At 34.9% G+C, this 20,083-nt stretch overlaps 1 protein-coding gene across 1 annotated transcript in view; it reads right to left on the bottom strand.

Moving 5' to 3' along the window:
* Positions 1 to 19,268, bottom strand: part of LOC150108438 (urocanate hydratase-like) — a 286,428-nt gene extending 267,160 nt beyond the window's left edge. Inside the window, exon 1 of the mRNA XM_090415848.1 lies at positions 19,093 to 19,268. Coding sequence (XP_090271974.1) covers positions 19,093 to 19,218 — 126 coding nt within the window. The 5' untranslated portion in view covers positions 19,219 to 19,268. The remainder of the gene's footprint in view (positions 1 to 19,092) is intronic.
* Positions 19,269 to 20,083: the final 815 nt, after the last annotated feature.

Here is a 20,083-nt window from a genome sequence, read left to right as displayed (position 1 = left end):
TTTTTCTAGCTGTGATTTAGAATCTGCTAAAATAATGATATCATCCGCGTATTTTATGTGATTAATGTTGGTACCATAGGTTTTTACACCTGGTTCATCAGCTATGGTTTCACAGACTTCTAGGAAAATGATAAAGAGTTGAGGTGAGAGAGGGCATCCCTGCATTACACCTTTCTCGACTCTGAAATCCTCCGTTTTAATGTTGTTCGTTTTAACAAAAGCTTTGGTGTCTCCATAATACTTTGTAATAAATGTTGAAATATCAGAATCCGTTTTTACGTTTTTTAGGATAGTGATCAATTTGTTTCTATTAACTGAATCAAAGGCTTGCTTAAAATCTATAAAACAACAGTATATGGGCAGGTTGTATTCCCAATATTTTTCTGCTATATTATTAATGGTGAAGATATGGTCTATATTGGATCTATGTGGCCTGAATCCTGCTTGGTTTTCCTCTATGATTTTTTTCTGTAAGCACCTGTGTTCTCTTTTGTATAATTCGAATGAATAGTTTATAACTATGACTTAAGAGTGTTATTGGTCTATAATTTTCACATATTCTTTTGTCTCCTTTTTTGTGAATTGGTATAATAATTCCTGTTTTCCAGTCAGTTGGATTACTCCACTATAAAGAATTTGATTAAATAAATTCATTAAGAAATGAATGGCTTCCTTGCCACTATATTTCCATAGTTCTATAGATATTTCATCTTTACCTGTAGCTTTTGAAAGTTTCATTTGGTTTATTGCATTTATAATTTCTTCTGGGGTTATGGGTGGTGCCTTTTCATATATCATCTTTTCTGTTATACTTTCTTCCTCTTGTTCTTTTTGAAATAATGTTTGATAGTAGTCCTTCCAAATTATTTTAATATTTTGTTGACCCAGTTTCTAGAGTGTTTTAAACTTTCATTGTTAATGGTTTATCTTTATAGACCTTAGTTAATTCTTTAATAATTTTATATACCGTTTTATTATCATTTCATTTATTAGCTTCTTCGCACAGTTTTGCTTTTCTTCCAACCAGTTATTTTTGGCAGATATGCACATTTTATCAATTTTGTTTTTAAGATTCATATAATGTTGTTTATTTTCTTCTGTATTCTAAAGTATTTAGAATTTCAGGGGTTATCCATTCATGATTTGGTCTTGATGTTGTACCAAGAATGTTTCTTGCAGTACTTGTAACAATTTTTTTACCTTGGTTCCATGTATTTTCTATATTGTCATAGGATAATCTTCTAAACTCATTTCCTATTAGTGTCTGATAGTTATCTTGCATAGATTTCTCTTTCAGTTTTGACAGGTCCACTTTGTTGAAAGGAGCTCATGATTTGCGATACTTGATTTTTTAGTTTAATTTTTGCCGCAAGCAGTTCATGGTCAGTGTCGAAGTCTGGAGTTTTTAAAGTTCTAACATTTTGCACTGATGATTTCCAATTGCATTTGATTAGAATGTAATCAATACAGTTCTTTATTGTATCATCTTGTGAGGTCCATGTGTATTTCTGGGAAGGTCTATGTGAAAAAAAGGTATTACAGATAAATAGATTATTTGCTTTACAAAATTCTAATATTCTTTCTCCTTTTTCATTTCTGTTATCAATTCAACTCCGAACCTGCCCATCACATCCTCCATGCCTGGGGTGAACTTCCCATTTTTGGCATATTAAAAAAAAAAATATATATATATATATATATATATACAATATATATACAGGGTGTTGGGGATAAATTTATCCCGAACACCCTGTATATATACAGGGTGTTCGGGATAAATTTGACAGTTTCGTAAGGAAAAAGAAAATCTTCTTTGTATCTATTAAATTTAATGAATTGACAAAAAAACATTACAGGCAGAGTTAATTACAATACTATCAACAAGATTTACTCAAAATAACCACCATTAGCATCGATCACAGCTTCAATTCTGCTTCGGAACCTCGAACAAGCTGATGCTACAGTCTCCCTGGGAAGGGCCGCAAAAACTGTTTTAATTTTATCCATTAACTGGGCTTTTGTATTACTGGAAGTGCGATTGGTGTCTTTTTCAACTGCGCCCCATACAAAATAATCCATGGGGTTAAGGTCTGGGGAGTTTGGAGGCCAAACATTTGGACTGGTGAAGTCGTAGAAATTTTCAGACAACCATTTTTGACTTTTCCCAGAGGTGTGGCAAGGGGCCGAATCCTGCTGCCATACATACGGCCTACCATTGGCTACCCTTGTTATCCAGGGCTTGACTACAGTTAGCAACTCCACGAACAAAGCCCGAATTCCAATGCCAGGGTTCTTCAACACCTGTTCCTGCAGATTTGCGAGGAATTCTGCTGTACGAACGCAATCAGATCGTCTGCTAGGGATCTTTCTTCTTGCTACATCCTCGTAGTCACCATTGCAAGTCTCTAGTTCATGCCTGATTGTTTTTACTGTATTCAGGGAGCATTGGGCAGCAGTCGTAATATCCTTATTTTGATGGCGGGCACGAATCATCATGATACAAGTTATTCTCTTCCATGATTCAGGTGGGTTCCAGCTATCCATCCTTTCTGACATCTTGTATATGAATGAAGAAGGGTCCAAACTTTTAAATGAAGAGAAGTGTGTGTTAATACATGTAACTTACGGAAAAATATAATTAATTATAAATATGTCAAATTTATCCCGAACACCCTGTATATATATATATATATATATATATATATGCGCGCATGCTGTATGACTCGTTCTTGTATGTAGCATCTTGGTATAGTTCCAGTGAACTCTATGTCTAGTGTCAATGGCATGAGAAGCAAGGTCTGAACCTTCAGATAAACCTGACAAACACCAGCAAGCAAAGAGGTGATAATATACCTTTAATAAGCAGTAAGAAAGATGACATGATAATACTTGCTTGGTGTTTATCAAATACCATGTTCTTGTCATCTTTGCTACTTTGGAGACTGACCGTTCTGCTACTATTAGAATCCAAGAACATCAAGATCATAATAACAATTTTGGAAACTGAAGGTTCAAGTTTTTCTTCTCATGCCACCAACACTAAACATAGAGTCCACTGGAACCATACCAAGATGCTACACTATGTTACGTTCAAATTTGACAGTCTATTTTTCGAATCGTGTGAAGCCCTATGTCACGGTCCTAATCTTAATCAGACAGATTGTATGCCTATCTCTAAGTTTTGGGAAGTGACTTCTGTTAACTGTTTATAATTTTTTATTAATTAATTATGTATCTTTACTCATGTCTCTGAACTCTAATAGTGTTCCCTCCTACTGTACTACACAAAGCTGCGACCGAGACACGTGATATGCGCATGCTGTATGACTCGTTCTTGTATTCAGAAATTAAATGTTGTTATCAGTTCTTCTGCCATCTCAATATATAGTGTGGTGCCGTTAATTACAAAAATTTGTAATCTTGTGATGCATCCAGTAAGAAACTGGTCACAAAGCGTGGTATAATGAAGAAATCTAGTATTCCGAAAAAATTCCAATCCTTGTTATTTAAATAAAAAAAATAAAAAAATCAGCTAACGCCTTTTTATTCCCGTATATGGGAGTAGGCGAGGCCATTTAGCCCTATCTAACTTTTGGAGACTGAGTGGGCAGTTCAATCTCCACTGGTACCCAATCAGAGACAGATGGCCCAAGGCTATCACTAATTAAACGGTACGCAGTGAAGAGAGACGGCTCAAATGTGCCGCCATCTCGCGGTCACTAACCCTAACACAATATATTTTTTTTAATGTCTGAAATAATGTGGGTTCTACGGTCGATTTTCTTGAGTTTACAGGACGAAAAACCCGTTTTTCTTGTTAATTAAACTTGTTAATTAAATGGCGTAAATATCCATCTTTTGTAAATTAAATAGATATATGCAAATAAATGTTTGTAATATATATATATATATATTGATTACCTTGATGGACCTGTGTTTCACTCAGGATTTCTCCATGAGTGTTGGTCACAAAGATGCCTCTAACGATCTCGATCTTGAGCCTCTCTCTCTTCCATGTTATACACATAGATTTCACTAGTAGATCTTCCCATTTCGTAGGTGGTGTTCTTGGTTTTCTCTTTATTCTTGATTGCCAGTTGAGTATTCCATATGTCCATCTGTTATCCCTGAGTCTGGCTATGTGACCGGCCCATCTCATCTTGCTTTCATATATTGCAGTTACCACATCTTTTATGCCTGATCTCTTTCTCAGTTCCGTGTTTCTAACATGTTCCATTTTGCTTATGTTAAAAATCCTACGTTCCATTGCACGCTGGGTTATTCTGAGAGTCTCTTCTTTTCTTATCGTGTTCCATGTTTCTGAGTCATATGTGAGTGATGAAAGAATGTCACTATTAAATAGTTTTGCCTTCGCAGAGATGTCAAGATTTGGATCAGTAAGTGTTTCTTTTAGTCTGTTGAATGATAGCCATGCAGCTTTCTTTCTTTTTGCTAGTTCTTCAGATAAATCGTTATTCATTTTTATTGTTTGTCTTAATTGTAGGAGTCAACTTGTTCTATAGGAATGTTATTGATACATAGGTGACTGTCACTTGTGTAGATGTTTTTGATCCATTTTGTTTTTTCTAGATTCATTTATAAGCCTATCTTACTGCTGTTTGTGTATATTTTTTCACCCATTTCTTCTAGGTCTTTTGGGTTGTGGGATACCAGTACTAGATCATCGGCAAACATAAGGATTTGTAGTTTTTCACCATCTATGCTTATTCCTCATTTTACGTCTATTTTTTTTTTTTTTTTCAGAATATATTCTAAAGTGCTGGTAAATAGATTTGGGGAGATCACATCGCCTTGGCGAACCCCCTCTCTTTATATCTATATTTATAGGTTGATCAAATAGGGTTATTTGTGTAGTCTGATTTTTGTTGATTTCTTTTATGATGTGGATGTAAGTGGGGTCCACATTTATTTCTAGTAAAGCATTTTTTAAAATCAATAAAGAGGAAACATAGAGAGATTTGGTATTCTCTGCATTTTTCTGTTAGTTGTGAAATGACCTGGATATGATTTATTGTGGAGAAGCCTCTTCTGAATCCTGCCTGCTCTCTACTGGAGTTGTCTTCAAGAGTGTTTTTGGATTCTGTTCAGTATTACTCTATTGGACGATCGTTTTTTTGACGATAGACAGATTGGACGATAGTTTTCTATGTCTTCCTTGTTCCCTTTTTTGAATAGAAGTATGGTTTTTGAGGAAGAAAGAAAGAACCATTCCTCTGGAATCGTTCTTTCTTTGAAGTACCACGTGAATCTAGCAGCCAAGGCTTTGAAAATAATTGGTCCACCTTGTTGGCTTTCTTCACTCTTAACATGATCAAGACCTGAGGCTTTACCTTTACATTTACCATTCTAAAATATAACCTCGAAACTGCCAAGGAAAACTATCACTTTAGTTCGTCCCAATGTCATCAAATTTTATTAACATCAAACCTCTTTTAAGTCACCGGGAAAGGGGAAAAAAAAAAAAAAACTCCTTAGCGCACAAATGGAACAACTGGACAAAGCAATTGCGATTACAGAAGATCTGGGTTCGAATCTCGTATTAACGAGAGAGATCCTTATATGGGCTTTTACAATTGATGGTGAGTTAGCCGATCTCATATGGAGGTAAAAAAAAACCCTGTTACCTGGAAAGTCGGGTTTTTCATCCCACATACATACAAATCGCCCATGAGAACACACACAATTTACAAAAAAAAAAAAAAAAAAAGTATTGGTGGTAGTGGGCAGTAGATGGTGTTGTGTTTTGATGGTGGTAGAGTAGTAGGTAATAGGTGAATAATAATAATAATCGTAGTTGCAATGAGCCAAATGGAGATATGAAGGCTGTATTTGCAGTTGTCTGCATAAAACATTTACTTTTTGAATTAAAACTGTCTTCAACTTGCTTCACGTAAAACCCTTCGTTAATTATTATTATTCGTGACATCTCCAAGGAGTCCGAAGAGTCATCGACACCTACTGTACAACCCTTCATTTCCACCACTACACCGAACTTCTACTACTAATCATCTACATCAACGCCATCTACCACAATCACAACTAGTATTTTTTTTGTCTGTAAATTGGGTGGGTTCTGATGGGCCGATTTGTTTGTATGCGGGATGAAATACCGAGTTTCCGGCGGAAAAAATTCTACTACCTCCGTATGAAATCGGCTAACTCAACTTCAATTGAAAAAGTGCATGAATGAATGGAGTTTTTCGGTCTTGTTTTCAAACGAGGTTCCATCTTTTTTCCTGATTCTCAATACTCTGGGTTTTCTTTCTGCTGGCTGTGCAAGGGACTTCGCCATTTTGTAAGTTTCTCTTCTTTTGTGCAATTTTTGACAGTTTTCTAGCTCTTGACAGACGTTCTGGATGTAGACTCCTTTATCTTTTGAAAGAGCATCATATACCTCTGTGTTTAATTGCTTTAGTTCATTTTAATATTGAAGAGAATCTTGGGTTTTTACTTTGCGTTTTATTTTATTGCGCTTGTCAATCAGTGAGTTTGTTTCTTTGGTTACCCAGTCTTTATCTACACTTTTTATGTGTGATTGAAGAAATGTTTGGGAGGCTGCTGTCTGCGTTATCATTCGATACTGCTTGTAATCCAGTAACGTTCTAAAATTAAAATTAAATAATACATTTCCATTGGCAATTTCTTTATGTTCCAAGCGTAAGCTCGCAGCACTTTTTTTAATTTGCATATTCTGAGGAAAACATTCCTAAAGAATGATTACAATCTTAACACTATTAATAGCAATCTTATAAATGTCATCACATACATGTTTCCGCATATATACAAGAAGAACATGCAGTTAATGGAGAGCATTTCTTTATCTTACCTTTATAAAAAAAAATGAAAAAACACGTCGTTAATAAGATTGTTGATCTGCTAAAGCAATATAACTTAAAGGTCACTTTCTCGCCAATGACAAAAGTTTTCATGATGCAGAGGTCACCAAAACATCTTCATTTACTTCTCAAAAGACCGAGAGTATATATAATTTTCTGCGAGTGCAGCATCTGACGGGACGTTCGGGAGAGATTCGCATGAACGAACATATTAATGATGTGGAAAAACGGGGAACATAAATCTTTACTAGCATGTCAAACGTCAGGTACTTTAGCAACTCACAAGAATGCCATATATACTGAATTCAAGAGCCATGTGCGTAAATTCAAAGAAGCCGCTGAAATAATATAATGTCCAACACATTGCAGCAGAAATCAAGGTCTTCGGTCAACATACATTAAAGACCTAAACAAGCGGTGAACTAGGTTACGATAGACATTAGAAAAGCTGAACAATGAGCTATGTATATCTTATCCGATGTTCAGAATCAGATTTTATATATGTATTATGTGATAATCGGCTTTTACTCAGTTGTTGTGATACATTTTAAAATGTATCACAACAATCATACATACATATATATATATATATATATGTATGTATGTATGTATGTATGTATGTATGTGTGTGTGTGTGTGTGTGTGTGTGTGTGTGAGTTTAATTTAGAATTCATAGGACTCACTGTTAATGAAAGTTTTTTTGTTTTTTTTTTTCAAATTTACATTTTTATTTCTGATTATGAATGCCAACAGAGCAATAAACAATTCTTTGTCTTTTCTCTTCTTGGTTCATACGAATACAAGATCTTGCGCCTCTGTTTAAAATAATGGATATAAAATTCTGTACAGTGCAATAGTAAACTGATTGCCTATCATTGATTTATGCCATTGCTATGCAATTTTTTCAGTAGTTAGAATATCAGTATCACCTTATGGAATTATCTGCTTATTTATGTGTTCTGTTCATTATTTGCTGATTTGAAGATTGGTGGTTTAGTATATATTTCATCTAAATTTGATAGTGGGTTTGTATCAGGTTCTCTGCCTTTTTATAGATCCCTATAAAAATCAATTTATTTATTTCTATTATTGTTTCTTTACTTTATTCGCTGAGCCTCCGTAGCTTCATCGGTATAGACAAAGCCCTTTAGTCGGAAAGACTTGGGTTCGATTCCCGTCCAAGACGTGCCATCCTTCAACTTATATAAACCATTAAAATTTTGTCTCCTTAATATTATTATTATTAATACGTAGAGGACAAGCTCCCTGAGTGGAAGATAGGAAAAACGCCTCTCAAACGAGTGGTAGGGGTAATGAAATACTTCCCCCCCCCCTCTCCGGGCATGTGATCCATAGTGGGCGCCTGCAAATAGTGTCTGCTTGGCATGTTAGGAGCAGCTGAATGCACCATTAATGTTAGTCAGATTACTGAAGATCGGCTGATTGTAAAAATCAAACACAATTAAAATTTAATGCAACATGATAGTAGAAAGAAATAGTACAGCATACTAGGTGGGACGTCGCCCGGATGAACAAGGTCAGCGAAATGAGTGATCGGGAAACGATCCAAATGTCAGAATACAATAAGATTAAAACTAGCAAAAGGCATAGTATCAGTGGAAACGTGGAATGTCCGTACTTTACGGGGTCCTGGAAAACTAGATTTCTTTGTGGGGGGACATCGCTGGATTAGCGGACATGCGCCGGAGATGAAAGGTAGATGAATCATCTGGTCTGGGAAAATAGTACAAATATGAAGCAGGAGTTGGATTTCTTCTTACTAAAAGAGAAAGCGAAGCGTTATTATGGTACGAGCTATGAAACGAAAGAATGACAATGGCAAGATATGGAGCAAGAAGACCATTTAATATTACAATGGCCTAGGTCAATTTACCCAGTTCATAAAATACTGAAGAAGGAATGGAGTGTTTGAGTTTTTCATGAAGTACAACATAGTAATTTGCAATACCAAATTTCATCAAAAAAAAAAAGATTGCAGACACTGTTGTTGATCACCTGATGGAAGAACGAAGAACATGCGATGCCACTCATAAACAAGGGATGGACCATATCATTCCAACAGCGTTGAACATTTCAAGGAGCAGATATGGAATCGAATCATAGCTTAGTGATTGTCAATATCAAGCTGAAATTCAATTGAAAATAAAAGGAGTAGTTTCAAAGTCAAAGAAATAAAAGGACACTGAGCGATGAAATCGCGGGAAAGTATGCAGGAAAGTTCGAATACAAAATGAAGTCCATTTCCGAAAATAACTTCAAGACAGAAACAACAAAGTGGTGTACACAATCAAGTGCGCAATCGAAGAAAAATCCCAGAGACCGAGTAGCCAAAGAAGTGGGTGTTTTACAAGAAACATTGAAGCTAATCCAATAAAAAAAAAAGCATTAAAGATTTGGAGACAGGTTTCCTGGAAGTGGAAGAAAGGTATAGAGCGAAATGGAAATGCGCTGCAATAAACAAGGCAGTTAGAAAGAGTGGCAAAATGATTACAGGAGCAGTGCGAGGATATCGATAAATATGATGAATATAGAACGAGAGAATGCGAGTAGAAATATCAACACGAAATTGTTCCCAAAGAAGAGAGCCATAAATGAAAAAAAAAAAAGGTCAATGTCTTGATAGATATAGAAGAGAAAGAAATAGGATATATATATGTAGAATGTTTTTTACCTTGGGTATAATATATGTTAAAGATATCAAGTTATTTTAAATATAAACCTGTTTTTTTTTTTTTTTTACTCCATTTCCCAAGTAAGCAAACAGACAAGTCAGTCAAGTTTGCGCCTGCAAGTGTTGCAAGTCTAGCTGACCCTGCACGTAGTGCAAGTCGAAGGCAACTCGTGGTAAAGGTAGATTAAGCTCTGATCACTATTCTTAATATTTACACTTGCACTACGTGCAGGGTCAGCTAGACTTGCAACACTTGCAGGCGCAAACTTGACTGACTTGTCTGTTTGCTTACTTGGGAAATGGTGCAAAAAAAAAAAAAAACCAGGTTTACCCAAGGTAAAAAACTTTCTACATCTATTTCTCATCCTGAGATTTTTATTTAATAAGGTCAAAGCACCTTATGGTAACTTGTGTTGGTAAAATTATAAGTTCTGTATTACTAAAATCTTGGTATTTCCAGCCTGGCTCTCACTGATGAGACCTCAATAAAGGTCGAAACCGGTCTGGGTAGTGGCCCCCCTTGCCTTTAATACATAACATCATACATCTCCTCCAGGAGATGTGCTTTGCATTAAGGGTAAATATTAAGAATAGTGATCAGAGCTTATTCTACCTTTACCACGAGTTGCCTTGGACTTGCACTACGTGCAGGGTCAGCCAGACTTGCAACACTTGCAGGCGAAAACTTGACTCCTCAGCGTTATATAAGATACATGGAGATATGAAGGTCAAAAACATTAATTGAGCAATTCAGCAGGAAATTTAACTACTCCCACTAAGTATAGATGGAAAGACGGATTTATATACTGCGGAAGAATTTGTAAAGATAATAAAGCGTATGAAGAACCATAAAAGTTTCAAAAATGATTATATCACCGGAGGTCCTGAAGCATTGCAGAGAGGTGATTATAAATGAATTACATCAACTGTGTAATATTGCATGAGATGAAGGGAAAACATCAAAAGAATAGAAAAGATCAATTTTTAATAATCATTCACGAAAAAAAATAAAATAAAAATGGAGCAGAAATTTATAGCAATTGCCCAAATGAGTCATGTGGGAAAAGTACTTATGATGATATTAACAGAAAGAATAAGGAAACTAATGGAAGAAAATCTACAAGATGAGCAAGCAGGATTCAGAAGGCACAAGAGTACTGTTCATCAAATATTGGTGTTAAGATTAAGTTTGGAAAAACTAAAACGTTACTATGTTTTAGTTTAAAACGTAACTATGTTTCTACGTAAAAATATAAATTAAAAACATCAACAAGAAACATGCTTGCTTTATTGACTTAAAGCATTCTACAGCGATCAGAACTGGCATGGGCTGTACTCTTATGCTACGGAGGAGACAGGAACCTGATATACGAGGATGGACTGAAATGTTCTCGGCCTAACAATGAAAAAACGAATTTATAATTTCAAAATTATTTTTATTTTTCAACATAATCTCCCTTAAGACTAATACATTTATTCCAGCGATGCTCCAGCGCCATTATCCCGTCCCTGCAGTCAGGAAGGTGCCAAAAGTATTTGCCGCCCGGGTGCAAACTTTTATCGGCGACCCCTAATATTATATTATTATTTAACTAATATTATATTAGTTAAATTTTACGATTTAGGATATACCAAGAAATGAATATATTACTATTAATGATTATACTGCATTGTATAATCCAAATCAGATATTAGCTTCATAAAATAAATATTTGATATTTGTTTCTTGTCGCCCTATCAATGTTGTCGCCCGGGTGCGGTGCACCCTTTGCATCCTCCGGTTGGCGCGACCCTGCCTGCAATGGTTCTCAATAAGATCTGCAAAATACCTCTCTACAGCTGCAATCACCTCTTGATTCGAAGAAAAACGCTGACCAGCGAGGAAGAGTTTTAGTTTTGGGAAGAGATAGAAGTCAGAGGGAGCCAAATCTGGGGGATACGGTGGATGTTCCAACAATTCATAGTGCAGATCCCTTAATTTTCCCATTGTCGAACCATTTTTGTAGGCAGGTGCATTGTCCTGATGAAAGATGATTTTTTTCTTCTGCAAACCGGGTCTTGTCTCACGAATATTTTCGTCCAGTCTGGTTAAAAGAACGGAATAATATTCCCCGGTTATTGTTTTACCCTTTTCAAGATAATTAATAAACAAAATGCCTTTACCATCCCAAAACACCGATTCCATGACCTTTCTTGCTGATGGAACCTACTTTGTCTTCTTTGGCGCTGAACAACCGGCTTCTGTCCACTGTTTTGACTGCTGTTTGGAGTCTTCTGGTGTGTAATGGTGAATCCAAGTCTCATCCATAGTAATAAATCGACGCACAAAATCAGTTTTATTCTTGTTAAAACGCTCCAAGCACTTCCGAGATTTTCATGCGAGTGCGTTTTTGAGCTGGTCTCAGCAAGCGCGGCACCCATCTTGCGCAAAGCTTTTTCATTTGCAATTCTTGATGCGAAATATATCCTACACGTTCTTTTGAAATGCCTATAGTCTCGCAATTTCACGCACTTTGACTCGCCGGTAATCAATTACCATATCGTGCACTTGATCAATGATTTCTGGTGTTGTTGCACTTTTTTGGACGTCCTTCATGTTGATCATCTTCAAGGCTGGTAAGGCCACGTTTAAAGTCGGTAGCCAATTTCTTAATTGTCGAAAATGAAGGTGAAGAGTGCCCATAAACTTTTATGAACTTAATGAATTTCTTTTGGCGTTAAACCTTCTTTTACAAAGAATTTTATAACCGCACAATACTCAATTTTATCCATTTCAAGGATACAGATAGCAGTTTTGCTTCAGACAGCTTGCCATCTATGGTCGAGGCCGAGAACTTTTCAGACCACCCTCGTATATGAAAAATTGTTTAAAAACAGGAAGATGGTTCCTGATAATCAGAAGCACAAGACAAGGTGCACAATATCCCTGATCATCTTTAAAATGCTTTGAGAAAGAACAATGGATGTTATAAAAAATATAATGTGAATTTTAGTTTTAGGTATAAGACTTATCAATAATTTCACATATGCAGACCACATAATTTTTCTGAATTAAAAGAACTAGAAAGAATTGTACTGAATTTAGTGAAGAAGGAAAGAGATATGGATTGATAATGAACATTAAAAAAAACTAAAACTATGATATTCTGAGAGAAGAGGATGAAGATGAGAATAAAGGTTAGTGGAGATGAACTGGAAGAGATTAGAGTTTCCCATACCTTATAAGCAACATGACGCACCATTTAACTGTAAAAAAGGAGATAAGATCTCTGATAGCAAAGCGAAGTATACATACAGGCAATGGATAAGATATGGAAAGTAAAGCAATGAGCCTTGATAAAAAAATGAGAGTACTAGAAACATACAGTCACGAGCGCTATCTATGGATGCGAGACATGGGTAATGGTCAAAGATTCTGTGTAGCGATTATTGCCATTCGAAGGAATGCGCTGTAGAAAGGTTCTGCGAATTAGATAAATGAAAAAAAAAAGTAAAGAAGAAGAACTTTGTAGAATAGTAAATTAGAAAGAGAAACTAATGCAGAAAATTATTAGATGACTCAGCTTTTTGGAACATATCTGCAGGTGGATAACAGCAGAAATATCAAAACTGATATTCCGAAGAAGAATACCATAAACAAAAGAGGAAGACCTGGACGATATAAAAGAGTAATGTGGAAAGATTTTGCAAGAGTTGAGCACTTGGCAATGGGCAAAAAGGGATGACAGAACATAGTAAAAACTAGCATTAAACACCAAGGTATTGGATTCATAGGCTTTCTTCTTCTTCTTATTATTATTAAAGCCGATAACGGTGACATTACTGGTATCATTGATATATCTAATTTCCACAATAAAATCTCAAATGTTGTCAATGGTTCTATTAAATATAACCATCTCTCTCCGCTTTTTTTTTTTTGGCACAAATAAAGATATTAATTTGTTAAAAGGTATTTTCCTTCGCCAGCAATATTCATAGCATCAACTAACAAACGATAGAATCCGTTCAGTCCAAAATCGTGTTTGTCATTCCAAAATAACAGATAAAACTTTTACCATCGTGAAATTCCATTACATTCGCTACATTCATAAAGCTGTGAGATGTATCATCAATCACTCTCGTTGAAGAGAGGCCTTCATCACCAGTAATAAACTATAAACCTCCTTTAAAAAGTAATAAAAAAAAAAGTCAGTAACTGTTTCATGCGTAGAAAAAAATAATAATTATTTAGGACGAAAACTTTCTTGGTGTAGAAATACACGAAGTCATTAAAAGTTATTGAATTAAATAACTTTTTCTACGTTTCTGTTTTCAGCAAAATCATGAGATGGTCGAGCTTTGGCACAATTTACTTCCAATAGAATTTCAGATTTTTAACCCAGAGTCTCAGAAAAGTTGGCTTTAAACATATTCTATACATCCATATCACGAAAACTGAATTAGAAAAGAGCTGATGAATGAAATGGCCGTATTCTCATCGCTTTTCGTCTAGCACACCCAGGGCCGTCGCCATATTACATCGCGCCCTGAGGCAAACAATTACATATCGCCCCTATGGATTATAAGACAAAAATATAAGAAAATCTCTAATTGCTATTTTGTTTCTATTACAAGAGAAACACTAATGCAAAATTAATGAGACCTAGACCAACCAATCTTTCTTGAGTCATTGCTGTTTGCAAATAATTTTTAATCAGTTTAAGCTTGAAAAAACTTCTTTTCGCGCTTGCTACGCTAACAATAATTGTTAGCTTGGCGACGGCGCCTACCGCAATATGGCTGAACGAGCGCCCTTATTAAGCCGGGCCGTGAGGCAGGCTGCCTCTATGCTACACCGTGTCGACGGTAATGAGCACATCACAGACAGGGTGCTCAAATTGCCAAATTTCCTGATTATTTTTGTTACTGATCGTGAATTACTAGATGTGAATACACAGAGGAAATAAATTGAAACTTTTGTCATAAACAGAAATGCTCAGAATGCAGGATCCTCAAAATCTAGACAGTGTGAGACTAAAAAGTACTGCATAAATATTAGTGTAATAAATTTCTTTCGCATTTGCTGTTTTAATATATTTTATATCTTCTCACTGCAGGAAAAAATCAAATCTAGACTACAAATAAAAGTATAAAAAAAGTACATAATCTTCCTTGCACTTTGTACATCATAGAGATATTCTGCTTAAGCAAAATTTTTCCAAATAAATCAATTTGGTAACATTTTTTGTATAAAACAGATAGCGACTCCTATTTCCCAGAGCAAATAGGAGTGATTATTTGTTTTACACATAATTATTTTTGGAAATCGGCTTGTAATCGCTCTCCACTTTTCATTTCATTGCAGTTAAGTGAATTTCTGAGGAATACTTGACAAAAAAAAAGCAACGATCTTAATTCTAACTACTATTAGTTTCTCTCCCACAAATGTTCTACAGTGGATTTTTTCTGATTCGCAGATTTAAAACCAGAATTTCTTCTAAAAACAGAGAGAGAGAGAGAGAGAGAGAGAGAGAGAGAGAGAGAGAGAGCTACTTACCTGTAATAAAAATTCACTAACTGTGGCATCGGTAGAAAAAGTGTATAACGTTCAGCTGATCAGTGACTGGAATGTAATTGCCCCCCCCCCCCCCTGCAACTCGATTCGTGCATTATGTCTAGAATATGCAGGCACCTTTAATTTTTCTTTAAATTTAGATTTCTTAAATTCTAAAAACGAATTATATTATTTATATATAATTTAAGCTAATTATATTATTGATATGTGAATCCCTGACTCCTTGGAGGTCTCTAATAATAATAATAATAATAATAATAATAATAATATATTTATATAATTTTATATCTAAAATTATAAATATAATTATAAACTAATCACTAAAACTTAAAACTATTTTTCAAACCAAACCATTTGAAATAAAATTGATTCAGTATTTGAAGTTCTTTTTTTTTTTTTTTAATTAAATGTAACTCAGTTATTTTCAAATACGCTTAATTGTAGGACTAAATGAATATTATTTGGCCTAATATAAAAATATTTGTATATATGATTGCTCAGATATCTTTTAAACAGAAGTTTTAAAAAGTTCTCTATCAATTTAGTTTAATCCTAAATTGAACTATTCAACCATCCCAAGCTTACGATCTTCTACACCAGTGGCGGCGGTGAAAATTTTAAGTGTGTATGTGGGGTGGGGTGCTGCTGCTGCATATACAAAAAACTTTTTTTCCCTAATCAGTAACGAATTTATTAATAAATAAATTTACATATTAAAAATTGCTTTATTAAAAATATTTCATCCTCACCACGAACAAACACCAATAATAAAAGTTTCGTATCAATAGCAATGACAAGAGCGCAAATGAATAGCGGCGTTAGATCTCAGTGCATTTGTTTTGTGTAACAATAATTGAAAAAATATAATTCTTTTCATATTTTCAACAGTGACACTCGTCATAATTCAGCCTTGTACTTATAATAAATAAATAATTATATGTTATTTTAACAAAATAAAATAAGATTTACAAAAAAAAGTTCACCATGCACACGTACCAATAATAAACGTTCATACTCACAGAAATAAGGTGCATAAGCATACTAAAAATACACTGCCGTTTGAGAAGTTACAGTTGGGAATGGCGTAACGTGCAATGACAAGAGCAAACGAATATCGGCGTTAGATCGCAGTGCATTTGTTTCGCAATCTAATGCGTTAATCGAACAATTCCAATTATTAACTACTCAGTTAATGTCAAAACATAAGCTGTAACCTTAAACATGTTGCATTGCATTTATATAATGTTGTAAGCATTGTTATTATTTATAAACACAAACAAAATTTAATTTTTTCATTTTTTCCTTGGGGGTGCTGCAGTGTCGCAGTGCTTATGTACGGGCCTCCAATGGTACTGACTCCACACTATTCTTCAACAGGAGCAAGGATACCTTACACCAGGGCTATCCAACCTTTGGTAATCCGAGGGCCGCATTAGAAAAAAAATATCCGAGGGGCCGCATCACAATGTATATGTAGTAATTTGGTGAACAGCAGCGACACAACCTCGAAAGCTGAACAAACGAAGAACACTAACTGCGCACTAATCGTGCGCTCAATTTCCCCGTGAGCGTTCGGCGCATGCGCGTTGGAACAAAACAGTGTCAGAACGCTTCTTTGACACATCTAATATTTGAAAAACACGTATAGTGATGTAAAAACACCAAATAAAATTATCAACATCGAGATTATCGATTAGTGATAGCATTAAAATATCTAATACGTATTCGATTCAAATTATGATTTTATTTTTTCGCTCGTGAAAATCAAAACCCATAGGCGGGCCGCATGCGGCCTGCGGGCAGTGCTTTGGACAGCCCTGCCTTACACGATGCTACGAAACTACATCCTCTATTTTTTTTTTTTCCTCACAGAGATCTTATTTCCTCCCTTATCTTTGATAACACTTAGCTCAGGAATTTATAAGATAAAATAATATTCACCTTTTCAAGTATTCAGTGGAGCATTGTTTTAGAATTTGCACAAACGTTGTTGTAAGGCATCAAATTTTTACCAGAAGACGCTATAGAAGAAATTCAATTGACTGGAAAGAATTAGAAAACTTTCAAATATTATGTGAAAACTTTAAAAAGTAAACTTAATTAGTGTGATATTGCTCGAAATAGAAAATTATAAGATTAATTCATTAAAGAAAATTAACAAAGACTGATGTCAGCTCTAGTAGCTAGAATGTTTATGAAATAGTTTTTCATCATTTCTGATTTTGATTATAAACAGATATTGATGTTTATAATGTACAAATGAAAGATAATGATGCCTTATGTGTCAAAAAATAAACATTACTGAAACAATATAAAATATAATATATGAAAACTTTTTGCATAAAATTATTTAAATTTTATATACAAAAAAATTTTATGCAAAAATATTTTTTCATAATAATTTTTAATATTTTTGCGTCTGTAATGAAACCAAAACTTAATTTCTTGCGAGGACGGAACAGGATATTGTTACAGAAATAGGATGTTAGGTTCATACAGCAACAATACTACATAGAAACCTCCTCCCATATATGAAATTTCACAGGAAATCAAGTTGGGTAATCCTGCCTGACGCCAGGGAATATTTATGCCCAGGGTCGTTGCCGTTGTGGCAAACAATTAAATATCGCCCCTGATGGCTTATAAGACAATAATATAAGAAAATCTCCAATTGCTATTTTGTTTTTATTACAAGAGAAACATTAATGCAAAACGATTACATAATAATATTAATTAAATGTTTGCTCTACGGGGATATCGCACAATAAAACTGTTTATAAGCTCTTCTAAATTTAAATTATAAGCTATGTCCCCCTCTGTCGATATAGTTGCTAGACCAACCAATCTTTTTGGGTCACTGCTGTTCGCAAATAATTTTTAATCTGTTTAAGCGTGCGTGGAAAAATTTCTCTCCGCACTTGCTACGCTAACAGGAATGGTTAACAATATCCTTAGGGGTGGTAGTTACGTTGGGATAAATTTCCGCAAGATTTTGGTTATATAATCTCATCTCATCTTCCTTTTTACCCTCTTTTACCTTGCGGTGTCGAGGGCTTGATAATCATCGGACCTCAAGCCGTTCACAGGATAAGGTGGTCAGCGCTACGCCTCGGTGTATCCTATGTCCTATAGTGTTGAGTTCTCAAGGCCAGTTTGCTTGCTTTGCAGGATGAAAAACCCCAGAATAAACTAGAGGAAAAAACCCTACTGTCCAAGCCGGTTAGCTTGGCTATGGCTGAGGATCCTTCAGCTCCTCACGTCACCGACGAGAATCGAACCTAGGACACTCCTTCCTATATATATATATATATATATATATATATATATACCTAGTATATATATATACTAGGTATATATATATATATATACCTAGTATATATATATATATATATATATATATATATATGATAAAATTTGGTGAGGACCACTTTTCTCTTGTATTATTTTTGAGAGAATTTTTAATTTTTCAAATAAATCTATTGTATCTACATCAGATGTGATAAAATATCTTGTTGCCGTAATAATTGGCCCACGTGAGGCAGACTGTCTCTATGCTACACCCTGTCGACGGTACTGTTTATGCCTCGAAATCTCACAAGACTGGAGATTTAGGGGTGAGAGCTAGTTATGGGCTTAATGAAGCGCTTAAGAGATGAGATCTTTACCAGAACTCCAAAATCTCTGTTAACATTGCAATTAAGTAAACTGTTCAATCATTTTTAGTTAGCGGTTTATTGCACAATGTTGATATACGCAACGATTAACAGTTAGTTATTGCTAGCTCATTAGTTGCGTCACAAGGCAATGCATGATAGTGCAATTAAATCTCCTTATAAATGTAAGAAAGAAATTAAAATATACGAAATAAGAAGAAAATGATAAATTAAAAATGCATTTCAATGGACTTTTACTGTATCGTTAATTAACAGGATTAACTGAATAAAATAAATCCACATATCCAATTATTGAATTCTGCTGTAGATACTCACTTTCTTTAATTCTGTAGTAAGCGATGGCTTTCTGATCGGAGCATGAGGAATATTGTCATCCCTTGGTTTCAGAGGAGGTAAAGGATTCAATGGAAGACCACTACATATTTCAATTAAAGTTGCCATTTGAACAGAAACAGGAAAAAAGCCGTCTGCACTCCTCAGTTTCTGTACGAAATCTGTCTTCCTGTATTGCTTATCAGATCAGTTTTTTGTCTCGTATGTCCGTACTCGTGCCACCGCGTGATTTACACCCTTTGACCTTGTTTATCATATATTCCAGAAAAGTTGTTTAAATTCTGATATAAGCGCCAAGGACATACATATTTATTCGTTAAGATGTCGTCTGGAAGCACATAGGAAGTCTATGTATTTATACGTGATGCTTGATGTTTCATGGTAAATTCAAAACATGTACTTTGGATTTACCAAAAATATGATTCTTCCAAATATGCACTTTAAAATATAAGATACGACAAATGCACAAACTGTCACAAAATTTGTTACATTAGTAACCAAATATTGGATTTCTCTATCTCTGGATAGAAACTCGCATCTTCGTGTGATTCGAATGATATTTGCTATGTAGTTGTAAGGCTCTGGGACAGGAATGCCAGAAAGATTTTCTAGATTTTTTTTTTTATTATAGTTGCTAAGTTTTTTCGGTCTCTCTCTCTCTCTCTCTATCTCTCATTCCAAAAACAGTTCAGTTTTTGGTATACACCCAGTCAAAAATGCAACTGTCACACAACGAAGCTTCACAGTTTAGGAGTTTGGTGAGAATTGGGGGGGGGGGGGGTAACAACGTTCCATTAATTTTGACTATAGTTGTCGATTTATATACATAGATTAAAAGAAATAAGTAATATCTCTTCAGAAAAATCTCATTAAAATACTGAGTAAATATAGGGTCCGCTGCAATTTAAAAGTGACTCTTTGGTTAAGATAATTTTTGCTAGTGTTTTTAATAGTGGCTGTTACTGCATTGCTG

The sequence above is a fragment of the Typopeltis vanoorti genome, chromosome 3 (assembly GCF_054136105.1).
Source record: "Typopeltis vanoorti isolate ZY-2024b chromosome 3, IOZ_Tvanoo_1.0, whole genome shotgun sequence".
Taxonomy (NCBI): Eukaryota; Metazoa; Arthropoda; class Arachnida; order Uropygi; family Thelyphonidae; genus Typopeltis; species Typopeltis vanoorti.
Note: the sequence above shows the minus strand (reverse complement) of the source record. Positions and strands in the feature narration are given on the sequence as shown.